Raw genomic sequence first — 19299 nt, forward strand, 5'->3', positions numbered from 1 at the left:
CACTCCCCTGTGGCTAATATTTGTGTTTAATAGTGACCATTGGTTAAATAAGTATGCATCCCACACTTTATCAAGTTTGAAAAATCGACAATAAAACTATAATCAGAATTTTAAAAAAAAAGTCAGCAAGCCATGAATCCGTTCAGTTTGAGAAAAAAAGAGTCTGGGTAATCAACGCTAAAACATGAAACAATCATCTTCCGGTGCATACAAACAAACTTTGCCAATGATTAATATTCGTTGAAAATTGTGTCAGTGGTGGATTATTCATTCTAAATTATATGAATTGCGTTTTCGCGGAGTCGCTTAATCTCCTGCGAGGCATCATTATTCCGTCTTCAAAATATGACAATGTCGAGGTCAATTCAAGAGTAGAGGTCAAGGACGCAGGAAACCTCCCCTTGAAAATTACACCGGATTTCCTAGACTCACGATTTGAAAATCGCTTAATGGATGTATTAAGCGTTTTATAATTAATTACTTGATTTTGTGGATATATCGGATTATAGAGGGATTTTGATGTATAGTTAGGACACCAGGTAAGTCCACTGATGAATATATACTGTTATTGGCCAAATTTGAGCAAAATTAAAATGTTATGTTCATCCTAAGACGTAGTATCCCTTTAATAACTATTTTATTATACTTAACAATGATATATATGACTGTTTTTTACACTTCAGAGTTTTAAATGATAATATAGGTGTATCATATCGAATTACATATCTTGATAATATATATATATACTATATACAATAAAATATAACCTTGAGATATCATTATCAAATATTACACTAGTACGACAGGATGACAATTTTAACTAATTACTTCACTCACTTAGTCCAGCGGCACAGACCTCATGTATGAAGGTATTGCGCATTTTGTGATACAAGTACCAAATTTGTTGTTTGAATCACAAAATGCACAATGGGTTTAGTATTTCGCTGGACTAACTATGGATAAATACTGGTATAAAACTTTCAGAAAAGGTAATGAGATTTACCCTTTTATTATTAGTCGTTATTTATTTAAGACTACACCAGATGATACTTTTTCATCATATTTGTTTGTTTGGCAATATTTTTCATTCCGAGTATTTTACCAAAAAGTAAGAGACTAAGGGTACAAATAGGGGAAGGATTGACTGTTGAGGTGGAATGCACCATAGAAAGATTTCTTCAATTGAGTGTCTCCCAAGAAATATTTTGAAAAATAGTCCTGCAAAAGATGACGTACATTCTGATACATATTATGGGGCAGAAACGTACACAAATCATATTAATATTTTCTTTTAGAAATCAGGTCAGGGTACAAGGCGTTGGTATTTCTATATTTTTTTTAATCAAAAAACTTGTATTGGACCTTCGACGTTTTGATAGCTCATAGTATGCGACTGCATTTTATAGTTTTTAGACTTTGATTCGATTTTCAGCCTATCGGGTTAGAAACTAAACTGTCTTGAACATCACAATTGAAAATAGAAAAACATTAAGAATATCTTCATAATAACACATTCATTTATTACATTTTCCTCATATTTGTTACGACTATTCTTCAGTAGAAAATTTGCTCAAAAAGAGATAGAGCGCTTAACCTGTCTAACAAGATTACGTTCTTCATACATGGACATTAGTCATTAGTTATCTTAAAGGTGCATTTGCTCATTTTTCTTTGTCAAATCATGCTTACTAATTGATTAATCAGTGTTTCTAATGAATTATACAAATATTCATATGTTAAAATACCGTATGTGGACGTAGAAAGGCTTGGGGAAGTCATTTACTCAAATTGTTTTGAGAAGCTAAATTTAGACTTCATGTTTGTTCACGTGACCAAATGACGTCATTATTACAGACTGTTGAGCAAGCGAGTGGCTGCTTCACTATGAGATTTTAACTGATTCCCCTTCATGAAATTACACCATCGTTCATAGACATCCTTATCTTAACATATTCTTGGATTTTCTTGATCCCATTTCTTTGTTCCCTTTATATTCTGAATCTGAAGCCTTTTTAAATTGTAAACTGTGCATTCTTCGCGCCGCCATATTGTTGTTGTGAGGAAAGAAAGGAATGAGGGGAGTGCACATGCGCGCATATTTAAACGATTTTTAACCAATCACGGATGTGATTAAAAATAATAGCCAATCAAATTAAACATTGGAAATCGAGACTATTGGAAATGTAAACACGGGGATTCTCTCAGTAATTAGCTAATTACGAGTTAATTAGGAACCGCACAGATTAACTCTGGTACTCGGAAGTTGTTAGGATAACCGGTCAATCGATTTATATAAGTGTTTGACACACAACAATGGATTAGAAACAAAAATGAAAGACTCCATCTTTAAGTCTCTGACGCCCAGACGATACCTATTCTATACTATGATGAGTTTTTAATGCTTTTTCTTTTACGAGGCTTAACAACAATTAAGCATATTCATTCTACAAGTCTCAAACGAACTTAGGGTTCATCCTTTCAATTGTCACACTTACGGCAAAAATTCAATTCAATTATACTTCAATGCGTATTAGTTATTTTGGGAGGCTTGGAAAGTTATATATAGTTAGGGGTTTTCCTAACATGATGAACATTGAACTAATTGACTTTAAGAGATGCCTTTCACTCGGGATTTAGTGATTGTCTTCTCCCTAGTCTCTTCCAGCGTCGGAAGATTATTAGATGAGAAGACAGAAAAGGTATTAGGTTGTTTTTTTTTTCTAATTTTTGAACATTGTCCGTAGCCAGACTTGATTGTTCAGAGGGGCAAGTGATTTTTCCGAAGGGGCAATGGTGTATGGCTTATGGTGTTTAGTTGTAATTGTGGAAATGGCCCGTTGTCAATTTTTTCCGGCGTATCTACGGGCCTGTTTTGAACACAACATGAATAATTACTGACAATGAATACAATAATCAAATATAGTTTGAATATAAACTTTACAAAACATTGAATATTGAGAATGTAAAAAGAAGCAGTTAAATTTTCTAAGTTGATAAAGAATTAATATGTAATGCGTTTTTTTTTTGAGATTTCATGGCAATCGTTCATCATATACACTGTATTTTTATTTTGCACACTAAATTTTTTCAGGGCAACTCAAATCTGTATCAGGCAGATAATGGCTTCTCCTGTCAATTATGTAAAAAGGGGGAGTATCTGCAGAAGGCTTGTGAAATAAACCAAGGTCCATCAACATGCAAGTTCTGTCCAAGAAATACATTCATGGACAAGGATAATAATTACACATATTGTATTGATTGCAGACCTTGTCACGGAGGTCAGGAACTCATTACTGAATGTACTAGAGTTAGCAATGATATCTGTCAATGTCCAGTAGGTAAATATTGGGTCCAGGCTCTTGGACATGATGGACAGTGTTACAACCATTCAGTGTGTAAAGATGGAGAAGTTGTTGTAGCTGAAGGCAAGTATCTTTGAATATTTCTGTAGATCCTGTTCTCATTGTCTTATATTCTGTAACTTACAAGTACATATCAGAATTTAACGACATAAAGTATGTTTTATTACAAACAAATAAACCAAGTACTAACGATCCGAACGGCAAAACGAACTCTTCTCCACCTTCACATGTCTGCCATATATCCTTCTCCACCTTCACTTATCTTCCATCTATCCTTCGCCACCTTCACTTGCCTTCAATCTATCCTTGTCAATCTTCACTTATCTTCAATCTGCCCTTCTCCACCTTCACTTGTCTTCCATCTATCCTTCTTTACCTTCAGATATATTCCATATATCCTTCACCACCTTCACTTGTCTTCCATCTTTCCTTCTTTACCTTCAGATATATTCCATATACTGTATCCTTCACCACCTTCACTTGTCTTCCATCTATCCTTCTTTACCTTCAGTAATATTCCATATATCCTTCACCACCTTCACTTGTCTTCTATCTATCCTTCGCCACCTTCAGATATATTCCATATACTGTATCCTTCACCACCTTCACTTGTCTTCCCTCTATTCTTCTTTACCTTCAGATATATTCCATATACTGTATCCTTCACCACCTTCACTTGTCTTCCCTCTATTCTTCTTTACCATCAGATATATTCCATATACTGTATCCTTCACCACCTTCACTTGTCTTCCATCTATTCTTCTTTACCTTCAGATATATTCCATATACTGTATCCTTTTCCACCTTCACTTGTCTTCCATCTATCCTTCTTTACCTTCAGTATATATTCCATATATCCTTCACCACCTTCCACTTGTCTTCTATCTATCCTTCGCCACCTTCAGATATGTTCCATATACTGTATCCTTCACCACCTTCACTTGTCTTCCCTCTTTTCTTCTTTACCTTCAGATATATTCCATATACTGTATCCTTCACCACCTTCACCTGTCTTCTATCCACCCTTCTCCTCCTTCACTTGTCTTCCATCTATCCTTCGCCACCTTCAGATATATTCCATATACTGCATCCTTCACCACCTTCACTTGTCTCCAATCTATCCTTTTCCACCTTCACTTGTCTTCCCTCTATTCTTCTTTACCTTCAGATATATTCCATATACTGTATCCTTCACCACCTTCACTTGTCTTCCATCTTTCCTTCTTTACCTTCAGATATATTCCATATACTGTATCCTTCACCACCTTCACTTGTCTTCCATCTATTCTTCTTTACCTTCAGATATATTCCATATACTGTATCCTTTTCCACCTTCACTTGTCTTCCATCTATCCTTCTTTACCTTCAGATATATTCCATATACTGTATCCTTTTCCACCTTCACTTGTCTTCCATCTATCCTTCTTTACCTTCAGATATATTCCATATATCCTTCACCACCTTCCATCTTTCCTTGTCCACCGTAACTTGTCTTCTATCTATTCTTCTTTACCTTCAGATATATTCCATATAGCCTTCACGACCTTCAATTATCTTCCATCTTTCCTTCTTCACCTTCACTTGTCGTCCATCTATCCTTCGTCACCCTCATTTGTCTTCAATCTTCTCCACCGTCATTTGTCTATTCTTCTTCTTCTTCATCTGTTTCTTTTCTGTTTTTCTTCACTAATTCGTCTTCATCTTCACCGTTTTTCCACTCATCACTCTCCACCTTTGTAAATATATCTTTCTACATCTAATATTCATCTTTCCCCCTACACCTTCATTATTTCATGCATTCTTCTCTATCTTCACCTTCCTTTGTTATGTGAATTTAACGATATCTGTGCTGTAAATGTTTTAGGTACCCCATGGACAGATACTATATGTGGTTATAATACTAAAAGTATTACCAGCACTATTACAGAACCATCAACTGAGGAACCAGACCAGAATCACACTCAAAACATTACCACTCTGCCAACTCGATGTTTGGGTGAGATTCCAGTTCAAGACAACGATACAGGTAAATTATGACTTTATTGGCTATGCTGATTTTTGGAAATCCATACAGTCACAGAAATCATTCTTATCCTCACTAATGAGTACACTTCTTTGACTTAATTCATTTTTGAAATGGAAATCCTCCTAGGTACGCCGTAAAAAATATTTTCTGAATGACAAAATCGGCTTCTTCTCTTCTACAACCGAGAAAACTTGCCTTGCACCTTTTAATAATTTTGAATACAGGATCTCGCCATATACAATATCATAATGTATATTATTTTTTCAGAGCGAGTAATGTATGGAGTGATATGGGTTCCACTGTTAATCGCTGTAGTTTGTTACTTCGGTTTTCTCATTTATTTCGCTTTCGTCAAGAAATGAACCATAATTATTTCGCATTAACGTATTAAAAAGTATTCAAATTGCGCTTAAGGGGCTCCGTAGTCACACTTGCATATATCCCTAGTTGGAGCACCAGGGAGATAATACAAATTTTACAATGATTATGATTATGTAAAAGACTTTTAGACTTTGTGTTTAATAATGATTATAAAATTAAAATTTTATTTTTTCATTTGATTCTTTTGCTGACATCTATGTGAAGTAGATGAAAAGGTGAAAAATAATTAGAAATTGAAATTGTCCAAAGGATCCACGTGATTTCAACAAGGCTGGATACATAAGGCCAATACACACAGCAGACCCGTATCCAGACTTGATTGTTCGGAGTAGGGGAGGTAATATATTCGGAGGGGCATGGGGTGAGTAAGGAATGGTCGTGGATCACGGAAGCAGGGAAGAAGAGCATACTTGATTGAAATAAAATTCACAAGATTTAATCTGTTCCAAATATTTATAGGTTATTATTAATTGAACCGGTGGCAGTCAATAGAACAGCATGACTAATTGCCGGATTATACAGCAACACTTGATACCGGATTCAGTAGCGGATTTTGGAATTGTTGGGTCGTAGGCATACGAACAGTAGAGGGCCTAATTTCTCATTTTAGGGAGGGGGCATGGTGTGATTATAATTTTATGGCAGGAAGTTTGCGATCTTTTTTTACAGGAACAGATCAGTCAGCTCATCAGGATCAGTCGTATACACGATATTAGCATTCAACACCATTAGGCTCAAACAATTTAGTAGATTCTCACACATCACGCTCCCAGTAGGACAATATTCGATGTGCCTGGGGAAATTTATTAACTGTTTGATAATTTTTACTGTTACAAATTTGTCATGGGCCGAAAGGCAGCTGCCTAGTTTGCCTATAGGTTAATCCTATCGAATTCAAGCCTAGTCCAGTAATTCAGAAACCACAGATGTCAGAATATGCAAATAGGACAAAGTTACAGATGCTCATGAAAGATACCTGAAAACCTCTTTTATAACCCTTTAAAGCCTAGAAGATATTAAAATATCAGTTCTATTTTGAAATCTTGGGTTTTTGCTGTCTCAGTATGTGTTCAAAATCTGAAAATCGCATAGAACTTCCATCCTAGAAATACTTACCTTCGCCCTCTTTAACAGCACCGGGTTTAGCCAGGAAGATGGGTTCACATGTCATGTGGGTGTTTTCAATTTGTTTAATCATCAGTTCACCGGTCTGTACTTCCAGTCTTACAATCTAAAAATACACAAAATAGTTCAGGTAAATACAAAGAAGCAGAATCGTTTGGTATCAGACGTGTATTTTAGCAAACCTCCAAAAGTGTTGAGAATATGAACACTAGTTTGATAAAGACTATAGCTATAAATAGAATATTGATTTAGACTATAGATTGCATGCATGGTCAATATTAGTATTATAAAGTTTGCAGTCATCTTTGCTAGTCATGTAACATATGCTTCTTAGTAATGCAATAGCTGTTTTCATTCCATCCTGATGAGCGAATGCAAGACGGCTTCTAGTGATTCGACAAAAAGGATTCCAGATTAAAAACATAAAAGAGTCAAACATGATGTTAATGTGTATCAGCTGCTTGACGACGTCCCTAAGACGCCACGTTAATGTACGCTAATTTCTCAAAATGGATAATACAATCAATTATGACAGTTGTATTATTCAAACGCGGATAATTTTGTATGGATTTCACATGGATTTGAAGGCTTAAATTTAATCAATAATAGTGTTCAGGGCTCACCGTCGAAATTTGAGCCTGTTTGTCCAGAATTATCCGCGTTTGAAAGTTAAATCGTCTTTTCTTGAGGCTTTGTCATATATAGAAATAGCGAGTAGAATTCATGTCGGAGATATTTTTTAAGGAATTATGCGATTTTCGAATATTTCTAGTACTTCTGAAAACTATGTACATATTTTCAAGACTCAAATCAACACCCCCCTAGCCCCCCTCAAAGTGGCACTTGTCCCGTTAAATAAATGCAATATAATGGAATCGTCAGTTTACTGTTCTGCTTCTTCTTTGATACAAACGTGGAACATGACACACGGGATGCTTTGAAACAAAGAAGCAGATAATGCATGCGATTTCCCATGTTTTGATCTCTGATCTTCAGATAAGGAATAAGGATACTAGATGTACTTGTCTAGAGGGAATCATTTCTCAATTCAAAAAGCTCCATTGGTACACCCTCTACAAATTACAAACAACAATAATTTACAACCTTCTACAAATTACAAATTTACAACTTGAAGAGAATGGAAGGGAGTTTTATAGTAGAGATTTATTGAATCTTGTAGAAGAGAGAATATAAGGAGAAATACAGACAATACGAGAGACCGACAAGACTAAAACTGAGGATGAGATTCGAGAAGAATTGAGGAATGAAATAGAAACTATGGATGGTGAATCAGAATTAGAAAGACTGTGGAGTGACATTAACACTATAACTTTTGATGGTATTAGTGATGCGTTTAAACTGTATTTAAAACAAATTAAATGATAAAGTCGTTGAAATATTTGCTTGACCTTCTGAAAGAGTTTAATTTCATCAATCAATAAATTCGACGCCCGGCTCTGTAACAAATCAACAAATTCTATTATAGTTATTTTAGTTATCATTAGTGTTTTCTATAACTGTATACACCTAACGCCATATAATACTTTTAAATACAGTTAACGAGTCAGCAACAATCAAACACAAATTAACGAGTCAGCAACTATTTAACCAGTATTGAACACAAATTGACGAGTCGGCATCTATTTAACACAACGAGGCGGCATCTATTTAACACAACGAGTCAGCAACTATTTAACACAAATTGGTGAGTCAGTGACTATTTAACACAATTTAACGAGTCATCAACTATTTAACCACTATTGAACACAAATTGACGAGTCGGCAACTATTTAACACAACGAGGCGACAACTATTTAACACAACGAGGCGGCATCTATTTAACACAATTTAACAAGTCATCAACTCCTTAATCACTATTGAACGAGTCAGCAACTATTTAACACAAATTAACGAGTCAGCAACTATTTAACACAATTTAACGAGTCATCAACTATTTAACCACTATTGAACACAACTTAACGAGTCGGCAACTATTTTACACAATTTAACGAGTCAGCAACTATTTAACACAATTTAACGAGTCAGCAACTATTTAACACAATTTAACGAGTCAGCAACTATTTAACACAATTTAACGAGTCAGCAACTATCAAACCCAAATTAACGAGTCAGCAACTATTTAACACAATTTAACGAGTCAGCAACTATTTAACACAAATTAACGAGTTAGCAACTATTTAACGCAAATTAACGAGTCAGCACCAATCAAACCCAAATTAACGAGTCAGCAACTATTTAACACAAATTAACGAGTCAGCAACTATTTAACACAAATTAACGAGTCAGCAACTATTTAACACAAATTAACGAGTCAGCAACTATTTAACACAAATTAACGAGTCAGCAACTATTTAACACAAATTAACGAGTCAGCAACTATTTAACACAAATTAACGAGTCAGCAACTATTTCACACAATTTAACGAGTCAGCAACTATTTAACACAAATTAACGAGTCAGCAACTATTTTACACAATTTAACGAGTCAGCAACTATTTAATGCAAATTAACGAGTCAGCACCAATCAAACCCAAATTAACGAGTCAGCACCAATCAAACCCAAATTAACGAGTCAGCAACTATTTAACACAAATTAACGAGTCAGCAACTATTTCACACAATTTAACGAGTCGGCAACTATTTAACACAAATTAAAGAGTTCGCAACTTTTTAACAAAAATTGACAAATTCATTCTGGTGACTATTTCACGTGACCATAAATAATGATATTGGCTAACAACATATACAAAAACATATTAAGCCGCAAATAGACGAGGTGCCGTGTCCGTTGTGGTGTACGATTCAGGATTATCGTACTGTAGAAAATAGAAGAATTAAATACACGAGGTCCGGGCACTTTACAGACATGATTCTCTTCTACTAACTGTATCCCGCATCGTACACCACACAGGACATCGTACCTTGTCTAATACCAACAGTTTACCTGTACTCTGATATGTTTTTTTCTGTGAATGAGTTGCTCGGTTAATAAAATAAAAAGTATTGAAGTTATAATGATTTACATGAGCCGAAATATTATCCGAACTTCTTCTTATACCTTGACTGCATTACCCACTATTCTTGTATCACGGAATGAAGTGATTTGATTGGATTGTATGCCAGCGAATACAGCCAATCAAAGCCCTCGGCCAGATAGACTGTCAACATGTAACCTTACAGAATTCCTGTCGAGAGCTGGTCTGATTTGCTGATAGAATCCAATCAAATCGCTGCATTTACAAACTGCTGTAATACAAAAATAATGGTTATTGCCGTCAAGGTATAAGGGAAAGTTAGTATTAGCTTGACATTGTGAAGATGACCATTCTAATGATAGCACGAATTCTCTATTATGGTGCTGAAAGATAAAACTGCAAGAAGAGAATACAGAAAGCAAAGTGAATATATACACATGAAGTTTGCAAATGGGTAACGCCTCAGGAAAAAATTTGTGGGGATGCATTCACGACATTTTTTCGCCAAAAGTGCACGCAAGAGCATCTACGAAGCTATTCAGAACGTCGGCAAATATTTGCCAGTATCTGGGCGACATAACGCCGAAGTATTGTCATACTATCTGTTACACGTTGCCGAGCATTTTAAGACATTTTGGAGATATTTTTGTCACTGATGTCCATCGGGACTGTCATGGCGCACCGTCTTCGATTGGGGATTTTGCATTGTGAAACTTCGCTTGATTGGTCACATTGGAGCTCGAGTGCTGAGCAAATATTTTTACAGTTTGAATTTGTGGTCATTGTTAAAATGTTGTCCAAAAATTAGTGACGATCTATAAACGGAAAACTGCATCAGATAATCAGTAATCGTAGGACACAGAAATCAGTAGAAAATCTTCCTGATTTTTGAAAAATAATTCCATCATCACAATATTTTCCGTTTGTCTTACGGCTCTTATATTACCATGGTGTATATCTATCGATTAACTTTGTCAAGAGCTTGAAATCGATTTGACATGACATTTGTCTGTATCACCAATCGCCATTAACAGTCGTGCAGTATATTATAATAAGATTAAGAAGGCTGTGTTATGAATATGTATTGGCCCGCCTATCTTGTCTTTACCTGTGTGGTGTATAGTTGTTGAAGGCTGTGTACAGTATTATAGTAACAACCATTATCAAGAGTGGTAAGTCTAATACATAACTCTATTTTATTATATTTACTAACGTCAAGGGAAATTCGGCAGAGAAAAGGGTTTTTTCTCAAATGTAGTTCAGCGATACCTAAAAGTCTCCTTATTAAATTGCAGGGCACAGTTAGTTAGACGTTAGACGTTGCTAGAACAATTACTCGTTCCATCCATCCATCAGCAGTTCTGCACGACGTTGACAACAATTTGCATTCCGTTCGCTGAAATGACTCTACAATCACGTGATTCACCTTCTTACACTTATACCGAGACATTAGCATTTTACAAAGATAACAACTTCGTTTCTCAGAATGATTGAATACGCATTCATAATTCAATAGCGTCAGAATGATCCATGGTATGTAGGGCTCGCGCAATAAAAAGTTGGTCAAACATAGTTAAACAAGCCATCTTAGACACAGAATTTGCATCTCGGAAAGAACGGGTGGCTTCTGACCCTGATTTTTGTCTTTTCTCTGTATGTCATACTAGTGTTACCCACCACCCAGTGGCTAAAGGACCCTTATTACGTCTTGTTTAATATTTACCAAAGCATTTACTCAAGCTAAATTCTCAAACGCTAACAGTTATAATCTTCTGTGGGAGAAATGTGGAATTCTTTATTCAATGCTATAGTGCACGCTATAATTGAGTGCTCTGACCATAATAACAGACGTGACAAATTTTCGAATAATCCATCTTAAACGCACACGATGTCAATTATCTGAAGTCATTATCAAATTATGTAATCTTTAGTTTAAACACTAGATTTAGTCTACCTGACAACAATACATAAGTGTATACTAAGATTATTTTTGCATTCTTGCGGAAAGAAACACCCAAACCTGATTTAGTGCATTAGTATAGTTATAATATCAATTTATTTAATTTATCTGTATATTTTTTTTCATTGATTTTTTTTTCTTATAGATATTAACTTATTCACTCTCTTTGTCCTCTTTCTGTCCTTTTACTTTCTATTCTCCTCATTTTACACTACATGGCGTTGCCCGTCTTCATTAGCCTACATGGTGCAGAAAAGTAGGACTTAAAACTCCATTCATTTAATTTCATTTTTACTTTCTATTCTGTTTGTATGACGTTTATCTATGTTATCTATAATAAAAAAGATCTACACCTTCCACGTTGGGTTTTTACAGGATTAGTAATAACTGATAATATTAGCTTAAACTTATTTACTTTTATACGCCTACACTTCAATGAAATTTCCATGTATGAAACACTGTATGCTAAAAATATCATTACTGAAATATTCCATCAAAGTTTATATATTAAACACATTCCACTACAAAAGTCAATGATTATTATCGTTTAGGTAATTCTATACCATACTCAAACTGTTAGTTGTTTTTATCAGCATTCAACTTTCTGTTTATGGTATTTCTTTTGTCTTATTCAGTTTATATCTGATTGAAACTATGGAAATAGAGACGTCCAAGGAGATCCGAATTCTTCTTTTGGGCAAGACCGGAAGTGGAAAAAGCTCGGTGGGGAATCAGCTGATCGGAAGTAAAGTTTTTACAGTGAGCAGAAACGATGGAACACAACAGAGTCAGTTAGCAAGACGTACACTAGAAGATGGTAGAGAACTAGTTATAGTTGATACACCAGGTTATTGTAATATTCGCCTGACAGAAGAGGAAACTCAGAAAGAAATTGATAGAGGAATGGAGTTACTAGCCCCTGGTCCACATTGCGTTATCTTTGTCTTTAGTTTATCAGAGAGGGTAACTGGTGATGACATCAAGAGAATTCAAAACTTTCAGAAAGTATTCGATATGTATCTCAACAAACATGTCCTTGTAGTGTTTACTGGTATGGATGAGTTCGAAGACGAGGGTCAGACACTGGACGAGTATATACAAAAATTGCCACAGCAGTTAAACGATTTTATCAGCCGTCTGGCAACGTCACCAATAGGAGTTGCTGCTAGACGTCATACTGATATAAATAGCTCTTCTGAAATGATCCAGTCTGTTAAATTAACTTACGAGAAGCTTGGCAACTCTTTCCTTAATAACTCCACTATCAGGAAAAGGTAAATATATCAATGCAAATGCAAATATGAAAATGCAAATGCTAATACTTATTTGAATAGAATGTAGAGGTGCTCAAATGACTTGGAAAAAATACAAATTTGTCTCACATGTCCATAATTAAATCATATTAGCTAAATTAGAAGAGAATTACCAGCAGAATTCCAATGAGTGACCGATCAAGAAAGGTCAAAAGTCTTTTTTGTTAATCCAGACTCTACATACATGGACATTTATGATTGGTTCATTATATTCAATAAAAACATAATGATATGATTAAGAATACATGATAATTCATCAGAAACACCAATTAATCAAATAGTTTGCTTAAATTGACCCTAAAAAATAAATCCAGCAATAACGAATCTATATTTGTAGGACAGGCAACACAGGCTGGATTTCTGTTGGAGAATCGAAGAAGGCTAAAAAAGGTGACTACGTTATAGCTGTATAGTTTTTCTAGTTTATCTAGATAGTGATGTCGATAGGAAAAATCCATTTTCCATTTAACAAGTCTTATGATGTCTTTCATGTTTCAGATAATATACCACAGAATAATAAAAAAACAGTCTTGTTACTGGGTAAAAGTGGAATTGGTAAAAGTTCAGTAGGAAATGTTCTATTGGATGAGAAGAAGTTTGCTGCCAGTATGATGGAAGAAAGAGGTACTAAAACATGCCAAATTGAAGAATCAGACCAACTTCTAGTGGTAGATACTCCTGGTTTCTTCAGCTCAATTCGTTCTGATGTAGATACTGCTAACGATATCATCAGTACAATAAAGAGATTAACCTCGATTCATGTTTGTATTCTGGTGCTGAGTGTTGACGACAGATTTTCAGGATCTGAACAAATGGCTTGGGACTTTGTTACATGTTTATTTGGTGGAGAAATATCGGATCAACTGATGTATGTTTTTACTGGTAAAGATTCGCTAGAAGATGATGACCGTCAATTCATATTTCCACAGCATCTACTCAGTCTACCCAATCTACAACCATATCACATTCTGAATTGTAAAGGATACAGTCAGAAAGACAGAGATGGCCTTCTATATGATATCAATTCCAGATTTAACAACCCCATTTCTCCTAAGAGAATCGCCAATGCCCAGGTAGAATCTATTGCTGCGATGGAAAGGCATCGAAAAGAAGCGAATAAAGTGGATGGTAAAGCTTTCAGGAGAGCTGTTTATTACAGATTGGGACACGACGAATCTACAGGCTATTATTGGCAACAAATCCAACGTGTTTGTGACTGGTTCCGATCTTTGTTTGGTTTTGGTGGCCAGAATCGCGGATAACATTTTCATTGAACTACAGAACTTGACGAGTAGATACAGGTACAGATGTTTTCATTTAGAACCAATCTGTCCAATATTTATCCCATATTGAAAGGTTAATGTGAAACGATTATTAATAATCTTGAAAATAAAATACATTTGTCATCAAGTCACTGTTTCTTCAGTCGGGGTGTTCCTATTTGTAGTGTGCTTTGTGTATGTTGGGCAGCTATGACGGGGCGCCAGACACCTGATACCACTTTTCATTTGGAAATACTTACTCCCTTATAATTGATATACATGCTCATGTGAAAATTTCACTAGCTGCTACCAATGTTTCGTCAAAATGTCGTTTTGGATTTACAAAATTAATAAAAAAAAAATTTCCCGAGAGAAATTTTATCTGGAACTTTTAAGGAAAATGATGTATTTTCCATATCCACTTTCTTACACTTGTTGTTAGTATCACGTGACACCGAGACCCTTGAACTTTTGACTACGCGCAGTTTTAAATAGCCGACGAAAGATCCGTTATCTACATTATAGCGACCCCTCCTTCACCATCTGACACTTTTCTTTTTCCTCAGACAAATGTGATTTCAAATAAAACGTTGATGGAGTGCGGCTAATATAATTGACATGTGTACAGGTTGTTGAAATGTTTTTTTATGTTATGTTAAAGCTGTTAGGGTAAGACATATCAAACAAATCCAAAATTCCCTAAATAGCAACGCCTAGTAAGAAACCATTTACAAATTTTAACAAACATAAGTACATGTGCATAAGTAGTACGACACATCTGCCTCTATTCCAGCCTCTGAAAGACATTTTGACAGTTATCAGAAAAACTAGCTCCTGCTGGCGGTGGCTTACACACGACATTTTTCTACTTTTATTTTGAAGGTGATAATTCAACGAATTTTTAATTAGAAACTTTTTAAGTCCATATGATCAGCCTCCATCTTGTAAAAAACGGCGAAAAAAAGTTTTTAATTCAAAATTCTTGAATTATCAACTTGGTGAAAACTAAACCAAAGAGTCAGTTCAAGTAGAATACCCAACCCCACTCAAATTCATTATCATACTTTCTACGAAGGTGGAAATAGGATTTATCAAGAATCAGGATCAGCATTCGAATCTTAACTCATCCCTTATCCGAATGATTTAAGAATTGCCAAACGGAATCAATGTGAACATCATAAAAAAAGAACTGTTTTATAAGGAATATTAAGTGGGTTTTCTGCTTGATGACCTACTGACCGACACTACATAACCCAGAATATGATCTATTGATGACCTACTGGCCGACACTACATAACCCAGAATAAGATCTATTGATGACCTACTGGCCGACACTACATAACCCAGAATAAGATCTATTGATGACCTACTGGCAGATGCTACATAACCCAGAATAAGATCTACTGATGACCTACTGGCCGATGCTACATAACCCAAAATAAGATCTATTGATGACCTATTGGCCGACACTACATAACCCAGAATATGATCTATTGATGACCTACTGGCCGACACTACATAACCCAGAATAAGATCTATTGATGACCTACTGGCCGACACTACATAACCCAGAATAAGATCCATTGATGACCTACTGACCGACACTACATAACCCAGAATATGATCTATTGATGACCTACTGGCCGACACTACATAACCCAGAATAAGATCTATTGATGACCTACTGGCCGACACTACATAACCCAGAATAAGATCTATTGATGACCTACTGGCAGACACTACATAACCCAGAATAAGATCTACTGATGACCTACTGGCCGATGCTACATAACCCAGAATAAGATCTACTGATGACCTACTGGCCGATGCTACATAACCCAAAATAAGATCTATTGATGACCTATTGGCCGACACTACATAACCCAGAATAATATCTATTGATGACCTACTGACCGACACTACATAACCCAGAATAAGATCTATTGATAACCTACTGACCGACACTAAATAACCCAGAATAAGATCTATTGATGACCTACTGGCCGACACTACATAACTCAGAATAAGATCTATTCATGACCTACTGGCCGACACTACATTACCCAGAATAAGATCTATTAATGACCAACTGGCCGACACTGCATTACCCAGCAAAAGATCTATTGATGATCACTGGCCGATACTACATAACCCAGAAGAAGACCTATTTACATTCACATCTGCTCTCATTTCAATTTTTGTAGTCTGTAGTCATAATATTGTTCGTAGTAGGGGCCCAGCATCAGTTTATATTATGTGTTAACCTTTGGTACTTCGGTACGTTTTTTGCAAAATTTTGTATTTTCATCTGAAGGTGGGATTCCCTTAGGAATAGGGGCTCGTGATATTAGTTGAGTCACTGTAAGTTGCATCATTACTAAATACAATCGCTAGAATTTGAATTTAAAGTGGATCTATTACCTTGCAGGAGGGAGGGTCCATTAAAACAGTTTTATGCCAAGGACATTTACCATGTACTTCAGTGCTAGTAACATAGTTTTTAAATGGGGATATTCTTTTTACATTCAATATGAGTTTATATAATTATATTCAATTCTAACAACGAAATGTTGTCATCGCAATAACATGTTGTGAAGAGAACAATAATGAGTTATATGTAGCCTAGCAGCCTATGTCATACCCCTGTCTTTCTGCACGTAACGACTATTTTAAATCTTCTTACAATAAACGATCAAATTGTTATTAAACCTTTTCTATAGTGAATGTATTCAACAAGTTTCTACACGAACCACACGTTATTATCATACCTTTTGAATATTTTTATATCAATGATTATCGCCAATGACAAGAAAAACGCGGTATGTTCGTACTTAATAAAACACGAACCGACTTGAACCGACCAGAAACGACTAGGAATCGAGTTGGATGGAAACGACCAACGAAAATCAACCAGGAACCGAGAAGGAAAACGACAGGAAACGTCCTCGAACTATTTTGCGATGAATTCTAAGCATGCTAATCAGGCCGAACATGTACTTCATCTTAGCAAAATGTGCATCATACATAATAAGAACATTCCAACTTTTTATTGCAGCCAGCGTCAAGAAAACGTGTTTTGCAATATCAAATAGAATATCAAAATGACTTGTCGGAGTGGCGGAGCAGTCGGAGGATGTCGGGGAAACCAAGATACCGAACAGGAAACTACCTCAAACTATTGAAAATAGTAGAAGCGAGTAATGTCCACACCTTGTCCGGACACATATCTCGTGTATTCACTTTACTGTAATCCTGCATCGTACACCACACCTTCACCGCACCTCGTCTATTTGCGTTTTTTTTTTATGTTGTTAGCCAATGAAATTATTTATAGTCACCAGAATGAATTTGTTAATTTGTGTTAAATATTCACCAGAAAGAATTGTTACTTCTGAAAAGTATCATGTATAGCAAATGAAACGTAACAAAAAATAATTTGAATAATCAGTTTATTAACAATAATTATTTATTTAAAGTGATAAAGAAAAACAAATAACACAAACATTCTAACTGACAATGAAAAACAATGTGACCACAACCTTGACACAACCACATAAAGAAATAATACAGAAATACTTCCAGCAAAGTTCTATCTAACTCAATGAGTTCAATACTATTCTACAAAATAATAGTTGCTTCTTAATCTATTTGGTATGTTATAGACGAGACCAGCATGATCTATGTTACTTAAATAGTTATAACTGTATTTAAAAGTATTATATAACTAAAGGTGTATACAATTATAGAAAACACTAATAATAACTAAGTGCATACTCATAACAGAATTTGTTGATTTGTTACAGAACCGGGCGTCGGAATTATTGATAGATGAAATTGGACTCTTTCAGATAGTCCAGCAAATATTTCAACGACTGTATCATTTAAGGGCCTGCAAGGTTCTCACATGTAAATTCTTTAGGCTTTAGGCTGCTCACTCGCTAATTTGTTTTAAATACAGTTTAAATGCATCACTAATACCATCAAAAGTTATAGTGTTAATGTCACCCCACAGTCCTTGTAGTTCATCCATAGTTTCTATTTCATTCCTCAATTCTTCTTGAATCTCATCCTTAGTTTTAGACTTGTCGATCTCTCGTATTGTCTGTATTTCTTCTTCTATTCTCTCTTCTACAAGATTCAATAAATCTCCACTATAAAACTCCCTTCCATTCTCTTCAATAGTTTTAATTATTAATTCTATAACAGATTCTACATCTTGTTCATGAGACATATTACCTGGTTTGTTACAGATACCAACATATCGCTGATAGCATTGCTCCAAAAATTCTTTAAGATAGTCTGGACTGTTATCTACAAATTCTTCTAACGTTACTTCATCATCATCTAAATCATCTTTATTTGTAAAAACTACAATAACATACTTATGGACATTTTCACCAAATAAATTCCTCAGTATTTCTAAGGTATCAACCTCTTCTTTGGTAAATCTACCGATGCGTAAGACAAACAAGAATGCATGTGGTCCAGGAGCAGTCAACGCTAAACATTTAGAAATTTCTTTAACCGTTTCTTCGTTGGGTATCTTGCTGTCAAATAGACCAGGGGTGTCGATGACATTCAACAAGGCCTCGTGATTAACCAAATACCTCTGTTTTCGCTGACATCTCTGTGTGACGGGCATAGCAGAGTTCTGAGATGTAAAAGCCCTTTCGTTTGGTTTCGTCTGACCCAGTATACTGTTTCCTGAAGCACTTTTACCCACTCCAGTCTTTCCAACTAGAACAACTCTATATTCTGAAATACAAAAACATTTTGTCCAGGCATGATTGAAATTAGTGCTGGGTATCGCCAATAATGCCACGAGACGATATGTATCACGATACAAGGGTCATGATACGATACGTATCGCGATA

At 35.4% G+C, this 19299-nt stretch overlaps 3 protein-coding genes across 3 annotated transcripts; 2 read left to right on the forward strand and 1 right to left on the reverse strand.

Moving 5' to 3' along the window:
• Positions 1–3034: 3034 nt before the first annotated feature.
• LOTGIDRAFT_105312 (hypothetical protein) lies at positions 3035–3439 on the forward strand (the record flags this gene model as incomplete). Its single annotated transcript, XM_009059579.1, has 1 exon — positions 3035–3439. The coding sequence occupies one exon, from the start codon at positions 3035–3037 to the stop codon at positions 3437–3439; it is 405 nt and encodes a 134-aa protein (XP_009057827.1).
• Positions 3440–12534: 9095 nt separating this feature from the next.
• Positions 12535–12954, forward strand: LOTGIDRAFT_68582 (hypothetical protein; the record flags this gene model as incomplete). The annotated part of the gene is made up of 1 exon (XM_009059555.1): positions 12535–12954. A coding segment is annotated over one exon (420 nt), but the record flags the coding sequence as incomplete, so codon positions are not given.
• A 5402-nt stretch (positions 12955–18356) lies between these two features.
• On the reverse strand, positions 18357–19184 carry LOTGIDRAFT_105672 (hypothetical protein; the record flags this gene model as incomplete). The annotated part of the gene is made up of 1 exon (XM_009059580.1): positions 18357–19184. A coding segment is annotated over one exon (828 nt), but the record flags the coding sequence as incomplete, so codon positions are not given.
• Between the last annotated feature and the right edge of the window lie 115 nt (positions 19185–19299).

This window comes from Lottia gigantea, assembly GCF_000327385.1.
Source record: "Lottia gigantea unplaced genomic scaffold LOTGIsca_4, whole genome shotgun sequence".
NCBI lineage: Eukaryota > Metazoa > Mollusca > Gastropoda > Lottiidae > Lottia > Lottia gigantea.